Below are 14,798 nucleotides of genomic sequence, written 5' to 3' on the forward strand. Positions count from 1 at the left end.
CTGAACCTGCTGGTTTCGTTGACCATGAAATTACAGAAAAGAGCATCAAAACATGAAGTTGTCTAAGACCGACACTCATTCTTCCCATTCATTCCTTTTCAGGCAGATGTTCCAATTTATATTAATTCAAGCTAAAACTATTGAGGCAGAAACACCAGGCACTCACGCGACAGTGACCATCACCAGAAGCAGAATAGAAGGACACAGCCACATGTTTGTTTATTTGGTTTGTTTGGTTTGGTCTGTCTTTGTTTGTTTTCCCTTTTAAGACATTTCATCTTCCTTTTGTCCATTTACAGCGTGAGGGGAAAGCAGCAGGTGCAAGTAAAACCAATTCAACACCAACACCTGTTGGCAGCTCTTTAGCCGTTCAGCCCTCAGCCACGTCCAGCACCAGAACTCACCCAGCAGAGGAGGCAGCCAGTTCACATTGGCCTCGCAATGGGAATCCAAGAAGGTGATGACGTCCCCTATGGCCACAGAGGCCCCCAGCATCCGCGTCCTTATCAGCCCTTCTCTCTTTTTGGTTCGGAGGATTCTTACGTTTGGGAACTGGGCCATATAATCTTCCAGGCGTTTCTTCAGGTGTTCTGTATGAAAATGAGAAATTTAAACACTGTAACAACTGGTTTCTTAAAAACGCTGCTCCTTTTTTACCAGAAGGAGATGGCTTTGGAAGTACGTCCTGAACAGTTAACAATGCAATAACAGGAAAAAGGAAGCAAGAATAATTTATTTTATATCCAGGGTTTAAACATAAACTGCTTAACCAAGACTTTTGAAGATGTTCTAAAACCTTAGAAAGAATAGAAAAGCAGGAACTAGGAGAAGACGGAGGAGGGAAGAAAACAGCAGAGAAAGAGCAGAAGGAATCAAAAGTCAGCTGGCAGACCTATGGGAGAACTTGATCAGGGCAGGGATTCTTGGACACTTTTGTGGAAAACCAGGGACGCTCAGAAGAGACACGGCACAATTTACTTTCAGAAGTAAAATGCGCTCAGTGCGTTTGTGTTTGTTTTCTTCAAACCACATAATGTGACCATCCACTCATACCTAAATAAAAAAGAGCAAAAAGCCTCGGCAGACATCGCTTCAAGCCGGCAAGGCCAACACAGCCACTGTGTACATTTGGATGCCTATGTTAAATGCTTATCAGAGGAGATATTTGCAATTAAATACTGAAATATTTGTGCTACTGAATATGGACTGAAGCCACATCTGAATAATTAGCACAGACACTTGTAGTCAGCATGATTAACAAGAATTCAAACAGGAGAGCTGCAGTGATCAAAACAGTGGATAGATTGTTCAGATACGGATGTAGAAAGCTTGGTCTATATAAAGAGTGAGGGGCACAAAGCTGTCTTTACACCAAAGAAAAACCTAAAAATAAGCAAAGAGCTGACGCTGGCTTAATCCCTAGCAGGTTGATCTTTAGGCATCTGAAGTTTTGACCTACTTGACAGCAAACCCCACTCAGAGCATGCCGGGGACTGCTCATTAACGCACTGTGATCCACCGCCATCAGCAACCTTCGAGGAAACAAGCCTCTCTAGACAAAAGCTGGTTTGTCAAATTAAGCAATTAACTGATCTTAAAATCTCACACAACAAAACTCGAATAGAGGCAGTCACTCAAATACCAACAACCTCATGGGTTTATTTGATTTGACTATCGGGAACACATCCACCACGTTCTGTGTAGCAGAGTCTTCCTCGGTTTCCAAAGCAGGCAGGAAAGGCAGGGGCTGAAAAGGTGAACAGTGTGAAAGTGCCCTGAACAGGGCACCAGGGAAGCTGGGTATTGGAATAATTGTCTAAAAAGAGCATAGGGGTAAATTATCTAAGTGATGAGCTCACCCCCATGCTGCTGACCCAGCAATTGTGCTTCAGGGTTTTAGCCACTGGAGTTAAAAAATGGGCAAAACCCCGATGACTAATACACGTTCTGCACCTTCTCTTTGAAGCAGCCATCACCTGCCTTCCTCCAAAGATCACCCAAACCAACTTCTTCGCTTTTAAGGTATTCCTAGCAAGCACTGTGCCCTTTTCAAAGCTTTATTTAACATTCCCCAGGATTTTTTGCTCACAAACGCATTTTAGTGTTTTGCCTGACAAGTCTAATTGTCCCACAATATCTACATATGTTTCCCTGCTCAATAGAGCCTTTAGTACTTCTTGCTGTCTAGCACGCTTTTCCCTCATCCTTTTCAAGTCTCTTCTGAATAGATTCTCTCAAGCAACCAGAAATTTCGTCCACTCAATTACAGATTTTTCAAATAAGGGCCTTCCATAGAGACTAGATATATTATCAGTGCAGCTGCCTTCCTCCCGAGGCAGTGGGTAGACTTGAAAAGCCAACAAAAAAGAGGAGAAAAAGAAGAAAAGAAAACCCACCACTGTTTAACATCACAGCTCATCCTTTGCCATTGTTAGTTTATCACAAAAGATTAGTTCATCAGAAAAGAGAACAATCAATCCTCGCTTCAAGCACAAATCAGCCAAGCCCAAGGCAGGAGGCACAGCTTAGTTAATCTACCCAAGACAAGATAAACATGAGCATGGCTGCTTGTTATAATAAAGGAGGTGACTGTCAGACAGAAGCTCTGGGTCCGACTCCCCGAGCAGCAGCCACACATACTGTAGCACTTGCAAGATCAGACCCCACAATACTTATATTATGTAAACCAGACCTACACAGCACTGGAAAGTCTTAAAAAAAATCCCAAACACTCCAAAACAATGGAAAAAAATATATAGACTTTCTGTAACTGATTTATTTTGATAGAAACATGAAGATGAGACTGTGAAAGATCCCAGAGGTTTGTCTTCCACCTGTGTGATGGTCCTTCTACATTTTGGCATCATAACACCTTTCTGAACTCTGCTGGTGTCTCGTGCAATTTCACATATGGTGACAGCTGAAGGCAGCCCAGCCGATTCCTCTGGGCTGTGTTATTCCCAAACAGAAGAAAGGAAAAGCCACAGGTGCTGCCACGGGGACACACGTACCAAGCGCTGTCCTGGCAGCCAGAAGGGATGATGCTAAGACACACTGTTCCTAATTGCTGCAGAAAGATCCACACTCTATTACTGTAGTTTGTAAGGTTAAGACTTATGTATCATGAACTGCAAGTGAGCAGACTTCATTGCATCTCCTTTCCCTTACTGAAGAATCACAGATTTCCATGCAATCTCACAAACAGCATACAAAACACAGTGAAATCTACTTTTCAAAGACAAGGTTTTCTTGTCTCCTCATCCCTGTGCTATTCCTGCCAACCAGCCTGGCCCCTACACACCCAAACAGAAAATATTTATTCACTCTATTACAAATATCGTCACAATTAAGTCAATTTTTGCTTTTAAAAGCAAATCTGAAAAAAACAAACAAGTGGCCTTAACTGCTACAAAATTTTATGAGGCTTTAAAAAAATACATTACGGAATCTTGTCACACCAAGTAATTTTTATCACAAGGGCAATTTTCTTTAATGAAAGTTGTTAGGTGAGCTGGATGGATTCCAATGGCTGTGCCTACCCTGGGCAAAGTAATACAGCCCAAACATATAAATGAGAGAAGGATTATCTGCAAATTAAAAACTAGACTAGTAGCTTGCTAACAGACTTAGCGATAAACTTGATATACAGCATTTACATTAACAGTACCAGTTAAAAACTACTGCTTTCTTTAATTTGAGCTGTAAATAAAACTGTGTAAAGATAGCAGAGAAGCTTCAAGAGCAGGGCTGCTGAACATAAGCAATCCCAAATATTTCCAAAATAATACTTTTTTTTTATCCCTAGGCTGAATTCCTGGGATGGATATTTTTTTTAGAGCTTAAAGAGGCAAATACACAAGAAACAAGACAACTTAGATGTGGATCTGCAGAGCCAGAGCAGATTAAATGGCACTGCAGTCGCAGGGTCCATGGGACTCGGCTGTTGAAGTCAAAGTCACTCAATGCAAACCGCTCGGATCCTGCCCGTCTTTCACATCCCGTCGGCTCCACCACGTTTTCACTGAGGCTTCTGCAAAATCACCAAGTGGTCAGAGCCAAATCAATTCAAAACATGCTACAAACCTAAGTCATTTTCTCACAGTGGAAGAGAACCAGCAATTCTCAAGTTTCTGACATGTTTTTAAATAACGTCTCGCCTGCCTGCTTTAAGTTCAACAGCTATTCCTCTCAAGAGCTGCTCTGCAGTAGAGAGGAACCTCCTCCTGTCGAGCTTGCCGAGCTCAGTTTTGCAGAGCCGCAGGCCACGGGAGGCACGCAGCTCAAGCCTGGCCCGGTTGGTGTCCCTTTCTCTCCCCCAAATCACATGCCAAGACCTGAAGCACCTGCTAAGAGGTAACTGCGTATAGGGTGGTTCACCTTCCCCACAAACACCTATAAAAGCCACTGCTATGTGCAATCAGTGTGCACCTCCCTTCCCGGGCAAACTGGATGCCCATGCCAGGCTGCTTCCCAGGGGGTTGGGTGAGTTAAAGAAAAGTGGTTGCATCAGGTCTGCTGAGAACTTGAGAGTTTGTTTTGTTTTTAAGCAGGAGATGCGGCTTAAAAGACGTGGAACTGATGACTCAGGTCATTCTCTCCTGAGATGCAAAGATGGGGGTCGTTTTGAGGAAGTCACTGGGCTCTTTTAGAGCAGACCCATGTTCTGGTGGCACTTTGGGACTCTTCAGAGCTCAGATGATTAACACAACGTCCACCTCGGGGTGCAGTGAATCGTGGGCAGCTGCCACTGAGGGGTGCTCACCACACATTTGCTTTCTGTACTTTGAAGGACTCAAGTTGGATGTTTTGAGCCATGTGGCCATTGCTCAGGCTTTTGAGCTGTCAGGGTCATTAACTGATCCCATGGAACCTTTATTTTCACAGATGTTTGAACTCAAAGGAGCTGCAAGCAAACTCAGGCAAACTGTCCTCCACAGAGGAGGACAGGGTAAGGCTTTTAGGACTCACAGTTTGTTTGGCAATAACATTGTTGACATAAAGCCTTTTTATGTATGTCCCTGTAGCATCTCTGCAGTATTTGGCAGGGAAGGGAGAACCAACCTTTGTGATCTTGGGAGAGAAAAAAAAATTAACTAATTTTAAGTACCAGTCAGGACTTGAAACTACAGTACAGATTTATGTCCAGAGAAAGAATTAGGTGGCAAACATTGCACAAGTAGGACAGGGGAAATGTTTCATGTGTTACTTTAGACCCTATCACCTTTGGTTTCTGAATTTTACACCGTAAAGCACATCTGCAACTCTCGTCTCCCTGCTCATGAGAACCATCAACCCAATGCAGAATGAACAGCGCTGCAGAACCACTCACAGACACCTTCCCATGTTACTCAGATGCCACCAGCAAAACCAAAGTTCCCTCTGCCCCACAGCATCCTGACTCCTGCCGAGGTGTTTTGCTCCAGTTCACACTCAGGAAGGTGAAGATAACGTGAAGACGGGAGAGCCACTGCACTCTGGAAATTCAGGGACCGCTCCTGCTGAAGGGCAGATGGCACAGGAGCAGAGGACAGGAGGATCTGCAGAATTCCCTTTCAAGAAGGTAGGGCTGGTTTCCCTTCCCTGCAGGTTGTTTTGGATCATGTCCAACCACTAGGACCTGAAGTGCAACTGTTCAGCTGGCATCTATTTACAGGTTATCCCAGCCTCCCGTCCCTGCCCTCCACAGGCAGACGTGCTTGTTTAAGATTACAAATGAATCCATTCGTCTTTACTTAGACACTTGGCCCTAACAGGCTGTTTAACAATTTAAGAATGAATTATACTTCTCCTGGATCTATCACAATGTGCAAGCCAGGCCTCCCTGAAATAGAAAGCTCTACATCATTGAAATTACCATCTCGCCCTGTTTTGGTGCAGATGAGTAATCTTTTTAAATAGCAAAACGTGCTGTTATCCAAACAGACAGCACTTACGCTAGTTTTAATTTTTTTACAATGTTTTCACTCTCTGATCACTGAGGTTGGTTGGGAGGATAATAAACTGATTTAATAAATTGTACTGTGAACACCAGCCCCAATAATAGCAAACTGATTAAGCTGATCACAGCCTTCCAAGCTGAATCATCTTACAAAGAAGAGGCAGCCTGGGAAAGGAGAAAACTAATATCTGTTGCTTCACTGATTACAGTTCTGTGGTAGACTCTTAAAGGAGGGGAGGCTCAGCTTCCGCTGCTCATTCTCCATCAGTGTTGAGTCTCAGCACATCTTTACATACAAAAACTGGGGGGGAAAAAGGGTTTCTGTGCATTGGACAAGAGCTGACAGTGTACCACCCCACTTGCTGTTAATAATGCAGCAGTCATCATTGTTTAGACTGTAACAAAGATTAAAAGAAATAGGTTTCTGGAATGCTTATTGACTTTGTTCACTTTCTAAATGTTTTAAAACCACGCTTACGTTTTAGGTGCAATGAAGTGCACAAAACTCAAAGTGTGTGACCTAAGAAACAAGCCAGGCCGCAAGTTGCTGGGCAAAGCGCACTTGGGCGAGCCTGTGCTGTGCACTTCTGTAAACTCAAGCGCAAAAACTTCTGCTGTCTTGCCTGTATCATCAATTACTTCCTGAACTTGCAAAGGGAACTTTCTCATAGCTGTCTCCATCCTACAGCAGACATCCAAACCCCACTCACTTATAGCTTCAGGAGATACCAGTACTGAATACAAAGGTGTAATGTTCAAATGAGAAAATTCACATTTACTGGCATTAGCATATAAATGCACCCAGACCCTAGGGACAGTTTAGTAGGCTGCATTTCCAAGCAGGGAAATACACAGGGAATAATCATCTTAGTTACAGCATAACCTCTTAATCTCTCAGGAAAGTTCATCTGTAAAGAAAGTCTATTCCAACTGTTTCTTCCCAAGGGAATCCAAAGAATCCATTTACTCATCCTTCCTTCGTGCTGTAAAGCGTAAGCATCTTTTGTGCATAAGGAGCACTGAGGCCAACCTGTAGTGTGTGCATCAGTTCTTAAATCCTGCATTGACCCCCTGGTCAATCAACAACATCAATTTTTCCTCCTGGGCCATAATTCATCTTTCCCAGGAGGAACAGTCATTCTCATTCGTTTACTCTTCTCCCTTCTCATTTCTTTAAATATGTATCAAGATTAAAGGACCCATTTAGATTTTTTCCTCTTCTGACATCTACATTTGATCTAACAAGGTGATTTTGTGACTCTCAGTCATTTCCTTGCCGGTTGCTTTTAAACATCAGAGAGAAAGCTTTGCTGACATACAGACTAGACAGCTGCGGGGTTTGGCCTTTGTAGCTGCTGAAACAGGAGCAAACTCCTTGCAGCACACTTAATATTCCGCTCGAGTTTGATGTAGCCATGGTGACTGGTAGGAAGGGTATTACTGTCCCAAATGCTGCCCTTCTACACGGGGAATCTGTGTCCTCATCTTAAGGCCAAATAAATGGTTTTGGTTATCCAGTTGTTTAACGAAGGGAATGTCAGCACTCCTCCTCGAGGCTGTAACAACACCCTTCTACTAAATCAATAAACACTACGGGCAGGTGAAAACACTGAAAACCATGAAGCCAAGCAAGCCCATCAATGGCATCACCACCTCCAGCACTCTGAGGCTGATACACCACACACTGGTCCAGGATCCTGCATATTTTTACTGTGCTTCCCATACTAGAGTTAAAAATCGTGAGAGACCGGATTAAAAATTAAAATTAAAAGAGGCCAAACAATCTAGTCCTCCGAGATTCAGTTTTGCCTTCATCAGCAGCATTCACCTACAAAGAACTTCTTGGCCTGAAAGTATTTGCTCTGTGCAAAACAACAAAAAAGGGAAGATTCTAGAAAGAGTACAAGAATTAACAGAAAATTCTACTCTGGACTTTTGTCTTGTTAGTGAATACACCATTAGGCCCAAGATTTAACCCATGGAGAAGTTGCTTTGACTTGGTAGGAATGCAGCCCTTTGGAGTCCAAAGGTTTTGAGCTCAAGTATCTAAGTGAGGAAGAACAACTATGGAGCCTAAAATTAACAGTGCAGACTAATAAAAATTTTGCTTTGGGGTTGCAGCCTAGTGCAATATTGGAAAACCAACTGATAATCGTTCATTCCCATAATGATTCTCATATGTTGATAACCATGAATGACAAAGCAAAAACATTTGTCTTGTAGTCTGTGTTAGAGAACAGAAAATGAAGTACTTGGCAAACACAAAAGTTACCAGTAGAGCTGCTGGACACAGACACATTTGACTTGTAGAAACACACTCTGGCATGTGAGAAGTATATTCTACAACTTACACTTTACTCTTCAAGACCTCTTCACTGTAAGTTCCCAATGCTCATTTAGTTTATTGGCAAGCCATGCAACTATTACAACAAGTCACTGACACCTGCCAGAAATGTCAATAAATCTTATTCAATCCTGAAGCACAAATCCAGGACGGCTCACAGCTGTGCTGATACCGAAATTAAAACTTCTCATGGACAATACTGGTCTCACCTGACACATTCATTTTAGTTGGTTGATGGAGGGGAGAGGGTAGTGCCAACAGCTGAAGGTGCCCTGCTTCTAAATCTGGAGCCTTGGCTTCCACCATTCAATATGGTAAAATACCGTGTTCCAGTAGACGCATCACCGCATACATAGTTACTGGTAACAGTGGTCCTCGTGACATTTACTAATAGATGCTACGGTGAGAGAATGTAGCATTTCTTTATTAAGAAAATATCACTGCAATTAAAACTTATAGAAAAGAAACGTTTTAGATTATCCAATTTATAAATTGCAGCAGCTCTACCTTCCAACTTTCTCATAGTGAAGAAGTTTCCACCTTTCTCCAGGTTCCTATGTTAGAATAGCTGCTTTGTGAATAGCACCCAAAACGCATGCTTAAACAGCAGAAACTATGATTACCAATAATAGGTATATATGAGTACTGGCAGAGGGTGTTTGGATCACATTTCTAATTAACTTCTATAGAGAAGCAGCTGTAAAGCATTAAAATGCTGATTTGCACTGCAGCTGGCAGATATCTCGATTTTTGACTCCCAGCAGGTGATGACACAGACTTCAAGGTGAATAAAATAAAAGCTGTTTTCCTGCAAACTCCCACTAATAGATGCTACATGCATAGGGTTTCTTAGTAGCAGGCAATGCAGCTAGATTTATTTAATGAGCTGTAATAGAAGCTCTGCTCCTCAATTATTTATGTTTTTTAAACTTTAGTTTGCCAGACATCCTTCCCTACACAATAATTAGCTTAGAAAAAGGTCACAGTAAACTGGATCTTTCCAAGCCACCTCATCTCCTTTCTAGAAGAATCCTTCAGCCGTAGCAACTGCTCTTAAAGTAATAAATATAACATGATGAAAAGCAAACTAGTTAATTTAGGCTGTCACAGAAAAAGCTGAAGTAAACAACTACAATGGGCCCTCAGGTCCCTTAAAACACTAGAGAATATACTTTTAATACTCTCCAGCCATTGCCTAATGAGCAATGCAGGTTTTAGATATCCCTTCATGATGGGAATACACAAGTACAAAAATAGTGATTACAGATACATTAAAAATGAATACTCAAAAAAGGAAAACAAAATCGAATCCCATCCACATTCCACCACGGATCCAAAGCAGGCTCTGCCACTAACAGTTGTCTAAAGTATCGCACAGCCACAAGACACTGCCAGAAACAGAGAATAACAAGTTACTGTCTTAATAAACTCAAATCAGACACCTGCATCAGGTTTTGTTTTATTGCTCCACTCTTACACCAGTCAACATGTCCTGCTGTGCTCCCTGGACATCACACTGGAGTCTGGGTATCAAACTTCACACCCAGACTGTGGGTCACAACCACTTAAGTGCCTTTGAAGCCTATTTCACTTTGTAATATTTTTGCCACTACCAGAATCAGTGATATTCACCAAAGCCAAGTCACTTCCTACTCCCCAAAATGACATCGGTGTTGGCTTCCGTCAGAAGCATTTTAATAGTGAAATTCTTAGAACTTGACCATAGCCTGAGAACTGCTCAGCGTGACTTGATGACCAGACCCACAAACTGAGCATCAGCAAGAGCCTGACATTTAATGGGATAAAAACATCAAAAGGAGTAAGCTTTATGACAGAGAATTTCATTCTATTGAAAGCAAAGAGTACATTTGTTTTCTCTGACTTTCAAGTCTCTCCACCTATAAGAATTAACCTACTCTCACTTACCCAAGGGGAGATCTTGCTGCCCACTATTCACGACAGTCTAAACAGATCTGAGATGGTCTGACAAGAATTCTAACAGCAAAGAAAAAACCTCTTTATTCTGTCTCTTTATTTACAAAAATAATCTTTTAATTGGTTGTTTGAGACAATAGCTACCATAACTTCTACATGAGACCTTGAAAGCAACATTTGAGAAAAGGTTGTGGAAAAGCATATTTACCTAAGAAAAGCGTGACTTTCTTTTTTTGTTTAAACAAGTTAAAAAGCTTTAAAGGAATCTTATTCAAAATTCAGTAAGAAAAACTGCCACCACTTTGTCCTAGGCACAGTCACTCCATATTCAGAGATGTACTAACCCGATGCACTTGAGCACATTTAAGAGAAAAAAGACTTTTACAATGCATGCACCTGAAGATGAAAATATTATCTCTCTAGCTGCATAAATCCTTTACTGTTAAAGATCAAAAAATTCAAGTATTAAACCCTTTTCTATTTCAGATAATAAGAACATGATTTCTTTCAATTAGAGCCTGGCAGATGTGGTTACTGGAACAGAGCTGTACTTGCTACATACCTGATGTTGCACCAATGACACATTAATCACCCCTCGCCTTCTCCCTTCGCACACCACTTAGCGACTTCTGCCCTTCACACCAAATTACGCTGCTCGTGGTTCAGCCAAGTGGCCTTACCCACATTTGTTTTTCCATTCAGATGACACCATATGGCTACTTCCAGATTTACATGTACTGCAATATAAAGAGAGGTTTAAAAAGTCACAGGGATTTATCTTTAAACGGGGAAAAGGAGGATTTGGCTGTTGCTCCCTTTGACACTCGGTGGCTCTGAGACCCCCGGCAGTAAATGTTCAAGCGAGGTACAGGATGGTGCAGGGATGGCACGACGGTGCAAAGCAAAGGGATCTGACTGGTCCTCCGTGAGGGGAGAGGGCAAACAAAGGGTCAACAGGCCAACAAAGTTGGTCAAAACCAAAGACTGAGACAACACTACCTGGGGAGAATACTCCTTGGTCTCCTTTAATAAAAGGCTTAAAAGCTTCATGTGGCCTTTCAGAGATGAGCAGTAGCCACATGCCAGAGTCGGGGCTCATCGTGTTTCACTGTCTCTCAAACATCAAAGAGCAGCTCAAAGTCCTGCTGAAAACAGACAACTAAGAAAAGGAGTAAAAGTGGAGAAAGAATATGAAAAAAAAATCAAAAATGGCTGAACAAATAAATAATTTCAGGAATCCTAAAGAAATACAATTTTCATGAATTAAAATAAGGCTCAAGGATACAGGGTAGTCTTGGAAGAAAGATGGAGCCAAAATCCAGAACCTCCCTAACTACCCCCCAAGGGAAAATGAGATCCCATACGCTTTGATTTTGAGGAGAAAATTTTGTTATAAGCAAATCTAGCCAAGTATGCATGTCTCTTGGATAACCACACCCTAAAATATACCATGTTTAATCTAAAAGCCAGAATGTTGACTTTGTGAATGTCACTGTCATATTGGGTTAAATATATTCAAGTACTTCAGCTGAACCTGTTGCTGCCTCCCGGTCACAGGTGCAGATTTTGACTGGTTACTGTAAGAGGGATGTAAAGTCTCCATGTGTTGCCACTGCACAGACACACGGTGCTGGAAGGGTTAATGTTTCCAGATCAATCCTGATGTTGGGAGACTGCAGTATTTTCAGTGCTGCCACATTTGACTTTATTACTGTATCAACACAGTGCTTTGCATGCAAGAGATGCTTCAGAGCTGTCTGATGCTGCGGCCCTCATTCTTCAACAAGGGACAACGCTTGTTCTAAAACACTGTCATTTAGACAAAAGTAGTTTCAAAAATGTGTAAGAACAGGCTGTCAGTCAATATGCAAATAACCGAATGCTGAAATGTGACTTTTATACAAAATTTAAACACCTAGCCGGAATCACTGATTTCTGTCAAACTAAGCCATAAATAAGATAAACTCAAAGTAATTCTGAACTACCTGCGTGACATGTATGTTTTCCTCTCCATACAGAGCTAGCCCCAAGTACAGGGCAAGGTGTTTCTTTTAAATGACAATCAGCACTTAAGTCACAGCCTTCTAGCACACAGTAAGTTTACAGTGTCTTGAACAATTCAAAATTTTCAATTGCTGCAATGGGTGAAAAGGTAAAAACCCTACCCTGTTTTACAGTAAAGAAAGGGCTGAAAAATACATCATATTGGTTTGTTCCAGATAAACATACAAACGCAAACAATTAGTTTAGATTTAAGAGGTATTAGTGTTCCCTAGTTACACCTTTTGGTGACTCAACAAGGGAATAAGGGCACTGGGGCATACAGGATGCTCACACAGCCCACGTTATTAGCTCTACCCTTCCGATATGTTTGGAATCCCTCATTCTTAAGTTTTTATTACCTACAAAAGGCATCTTGACTTTCATCACCGCCTCCTATAACATCCTAATGGACAAACTGATGAAATCTGGGCCAGATAAGTAGATGGAGAAGTGGAGATAGCCTGGACAGCAGAGGTGTCCACAAGCTACAAGAATTAGATGGAGACTAACAATCCACTTTGTACAAGACAGACTAAAGATTAACAACCACAGCCAGATTCAGACTGTAGGTGTAAGGACCGAAGCAGACCCTGAAGAATCATGAACTGCCCGGTATTCGTTGCCTGCTATCAATAATAAAATGCCATCAGAGCCGACACAAAAACCTGCAGTGTTACAGACTGGATCTGCATTTCAACTGCTCTTCCTCTCCTCCCATTTCTATAATATAACAGAACCCAGTTACCACTCAGCAGTATTGTAATTAAATAATCAAAAAGCAAACAAATTTCACATCTGACAGTCCCCAGGAGAAAAGTGATATACATGAAAAAAGCATTTTAGTTTACTTAGGGCCATTCTGGTAACAACAAGCTCAGAGGGATATAATTAGTACCCTGCAAGCCAGCATATGAAAAGGCTTAATTTAACTGAGATCAGAACTAAAGAACAGCTATAGAAATTAAAACCGAAGCTACAAATCCACACAGGACTGCCACAGCTAAGTGTTTTTATGATCAGGAATTCTAAAGTCATAATTTGCATGTATTGCATTCTGATATCTGCTTATCCAGAGGGGTAGGCGCTATTTCAGACCACCCTGGAATAGCTGAGGTTAATCTGTAGCATCTGTGGGTCTTTAGCAGTTTTCCGTACTGTGCAGGAAGGGGCAGACAACACCAGGCAGGTTAATTCTTATTCTCCAACAAGTCTGCTGAACTGGTGCCTCCCTCTTCAACATAACCTATGTTCTTCTGCACATTAAATCCCTACAATTACTTTGAAATGCTTCTGGTCAGGAGAAGAAAGTCCTTATATTATGGACATTCCAACTAAGTTTGTGGGGACAAAAAACCACAGGCTATGACAGCAGTCTTAATGGGAACATGATGTTGAGAACAGAGACGACTAGTAGAGAAAGGGGAAAACAGCCCCACAAGATTTACCCTGTTGTGACCAATGGCACACGCTGGAAAGCAGCTTCTTTTACGCTAATCCAGCCTAACAAGGGAATCACCACAAAGAAAGATTCAAGTGTCAGCAAAGATTTAAGTGATGGCAGCTGGAGGTGACAGTATGGTCCTCACCTCAAGGCAAACTGGATGCCACCACTGTCCTGCATCAGATTGATGCCTTTCCCAGAGTTCTGTGGCCAATGGGGAATCCAGCACTAAAATTGTTTGAACTAAAGCTACATTTTGATAACTTGCATTATACTACAGGCATGAAAAAAAATTCCAGGCAGCAAGTTGTTCCAGCACATTTCAATTTGGATCAGATAATCTTGAGGTCCTTTCCAACCCCAACCATTCTGTGACTCTTTTCAAATGCAAAACAAAGGAAACACTTCAAAAACACAATTAGTAGAGCTTTTGCTTCTCACCATTAAGATTTGCTGTCATCAGGACAGCCCCTTCTGGTTGAAAAATGTTTATTGCTAGAGGTCACAGAATTGTCTCTCTCAAACAAATTAAGAAATAAATGGCAGTTGACACTTCCAGATGCTGATTCATCTGTCCGAGAGCTCCAATAATGCAAAGCAGCACAGCTGCCTCTCCGGTGCACTGCAGGCCACAGCAGCCACCAACTAACCCAGAATCCATCTTCACTCTCCTGTCACTTTGTTATCTAACTTCTCAGCCCTCTTCATAGTCACACCAAAACCCTCTTACTTCTCAAGCTTAAAAACAGATGAAAAACATATGAAAGTAACATCTGTCAGAGAAATCATTGATGTGCACAGTAGCCAGGTTTCCAGACTTACTATTTATTATTAGCAAAGTCCTCTTTGCTGCATGTGAAGCAAAGATTCTCCATGGATGAGATGCAGGGATGAAAGAAGCTGATGGATTGGCACAAACATCACCATCTACAGAAACCAGTGCAACAGCAGAACGAGAGCACAACGCTGACAGGACCTCAAGGGGAACTTGGCAAAGCCCAGTATGTTTAACCCCCACACAGGTCAGTACACAAGAAATGCCAGCAACAGGGATACAGTTTCCTTGCCAGGGAAAGGCAAGTTCTTGAAGGTTACTC

General features: G+C 41.9%; 1 protein-coding gene across 1 annotated transcript in view; it reads right to left on the minus strand.

Annotated features, from left to right (window-relative positions):
• Positions 1 to 14,798, minus strand: part of GALNT10 (polypeptide N-acetylgalactosaminyltransferase 10) — an 84,295-nt gene that overhangs the window by 22,324 nt on the left and 47,173 nt on the right. The window contains exon 5 of the mRNA XM_082063582.1: positions 405 to 590. Coding sequence (XP_081919708.1) covers positions 405 to 590 — 186 coding nt within the window. The remainder of the gene's footprint in view (positions 1 to 404; positions 591 to 14,798) is intronic.

This window comes from Streptopelia decaocto, assembly GCF_964273445.1.
Source record: "Streptopelia decaocto genome assembly, chromosome: 12".
In the NCBI taxonomy this organism is placed as follows: domain Eukaryota; kingdom Metazoa; phylum Chordata; class Aves; order Columbiformes; family Columbidae; genus Streptopelia; species Streptopelia decaocto.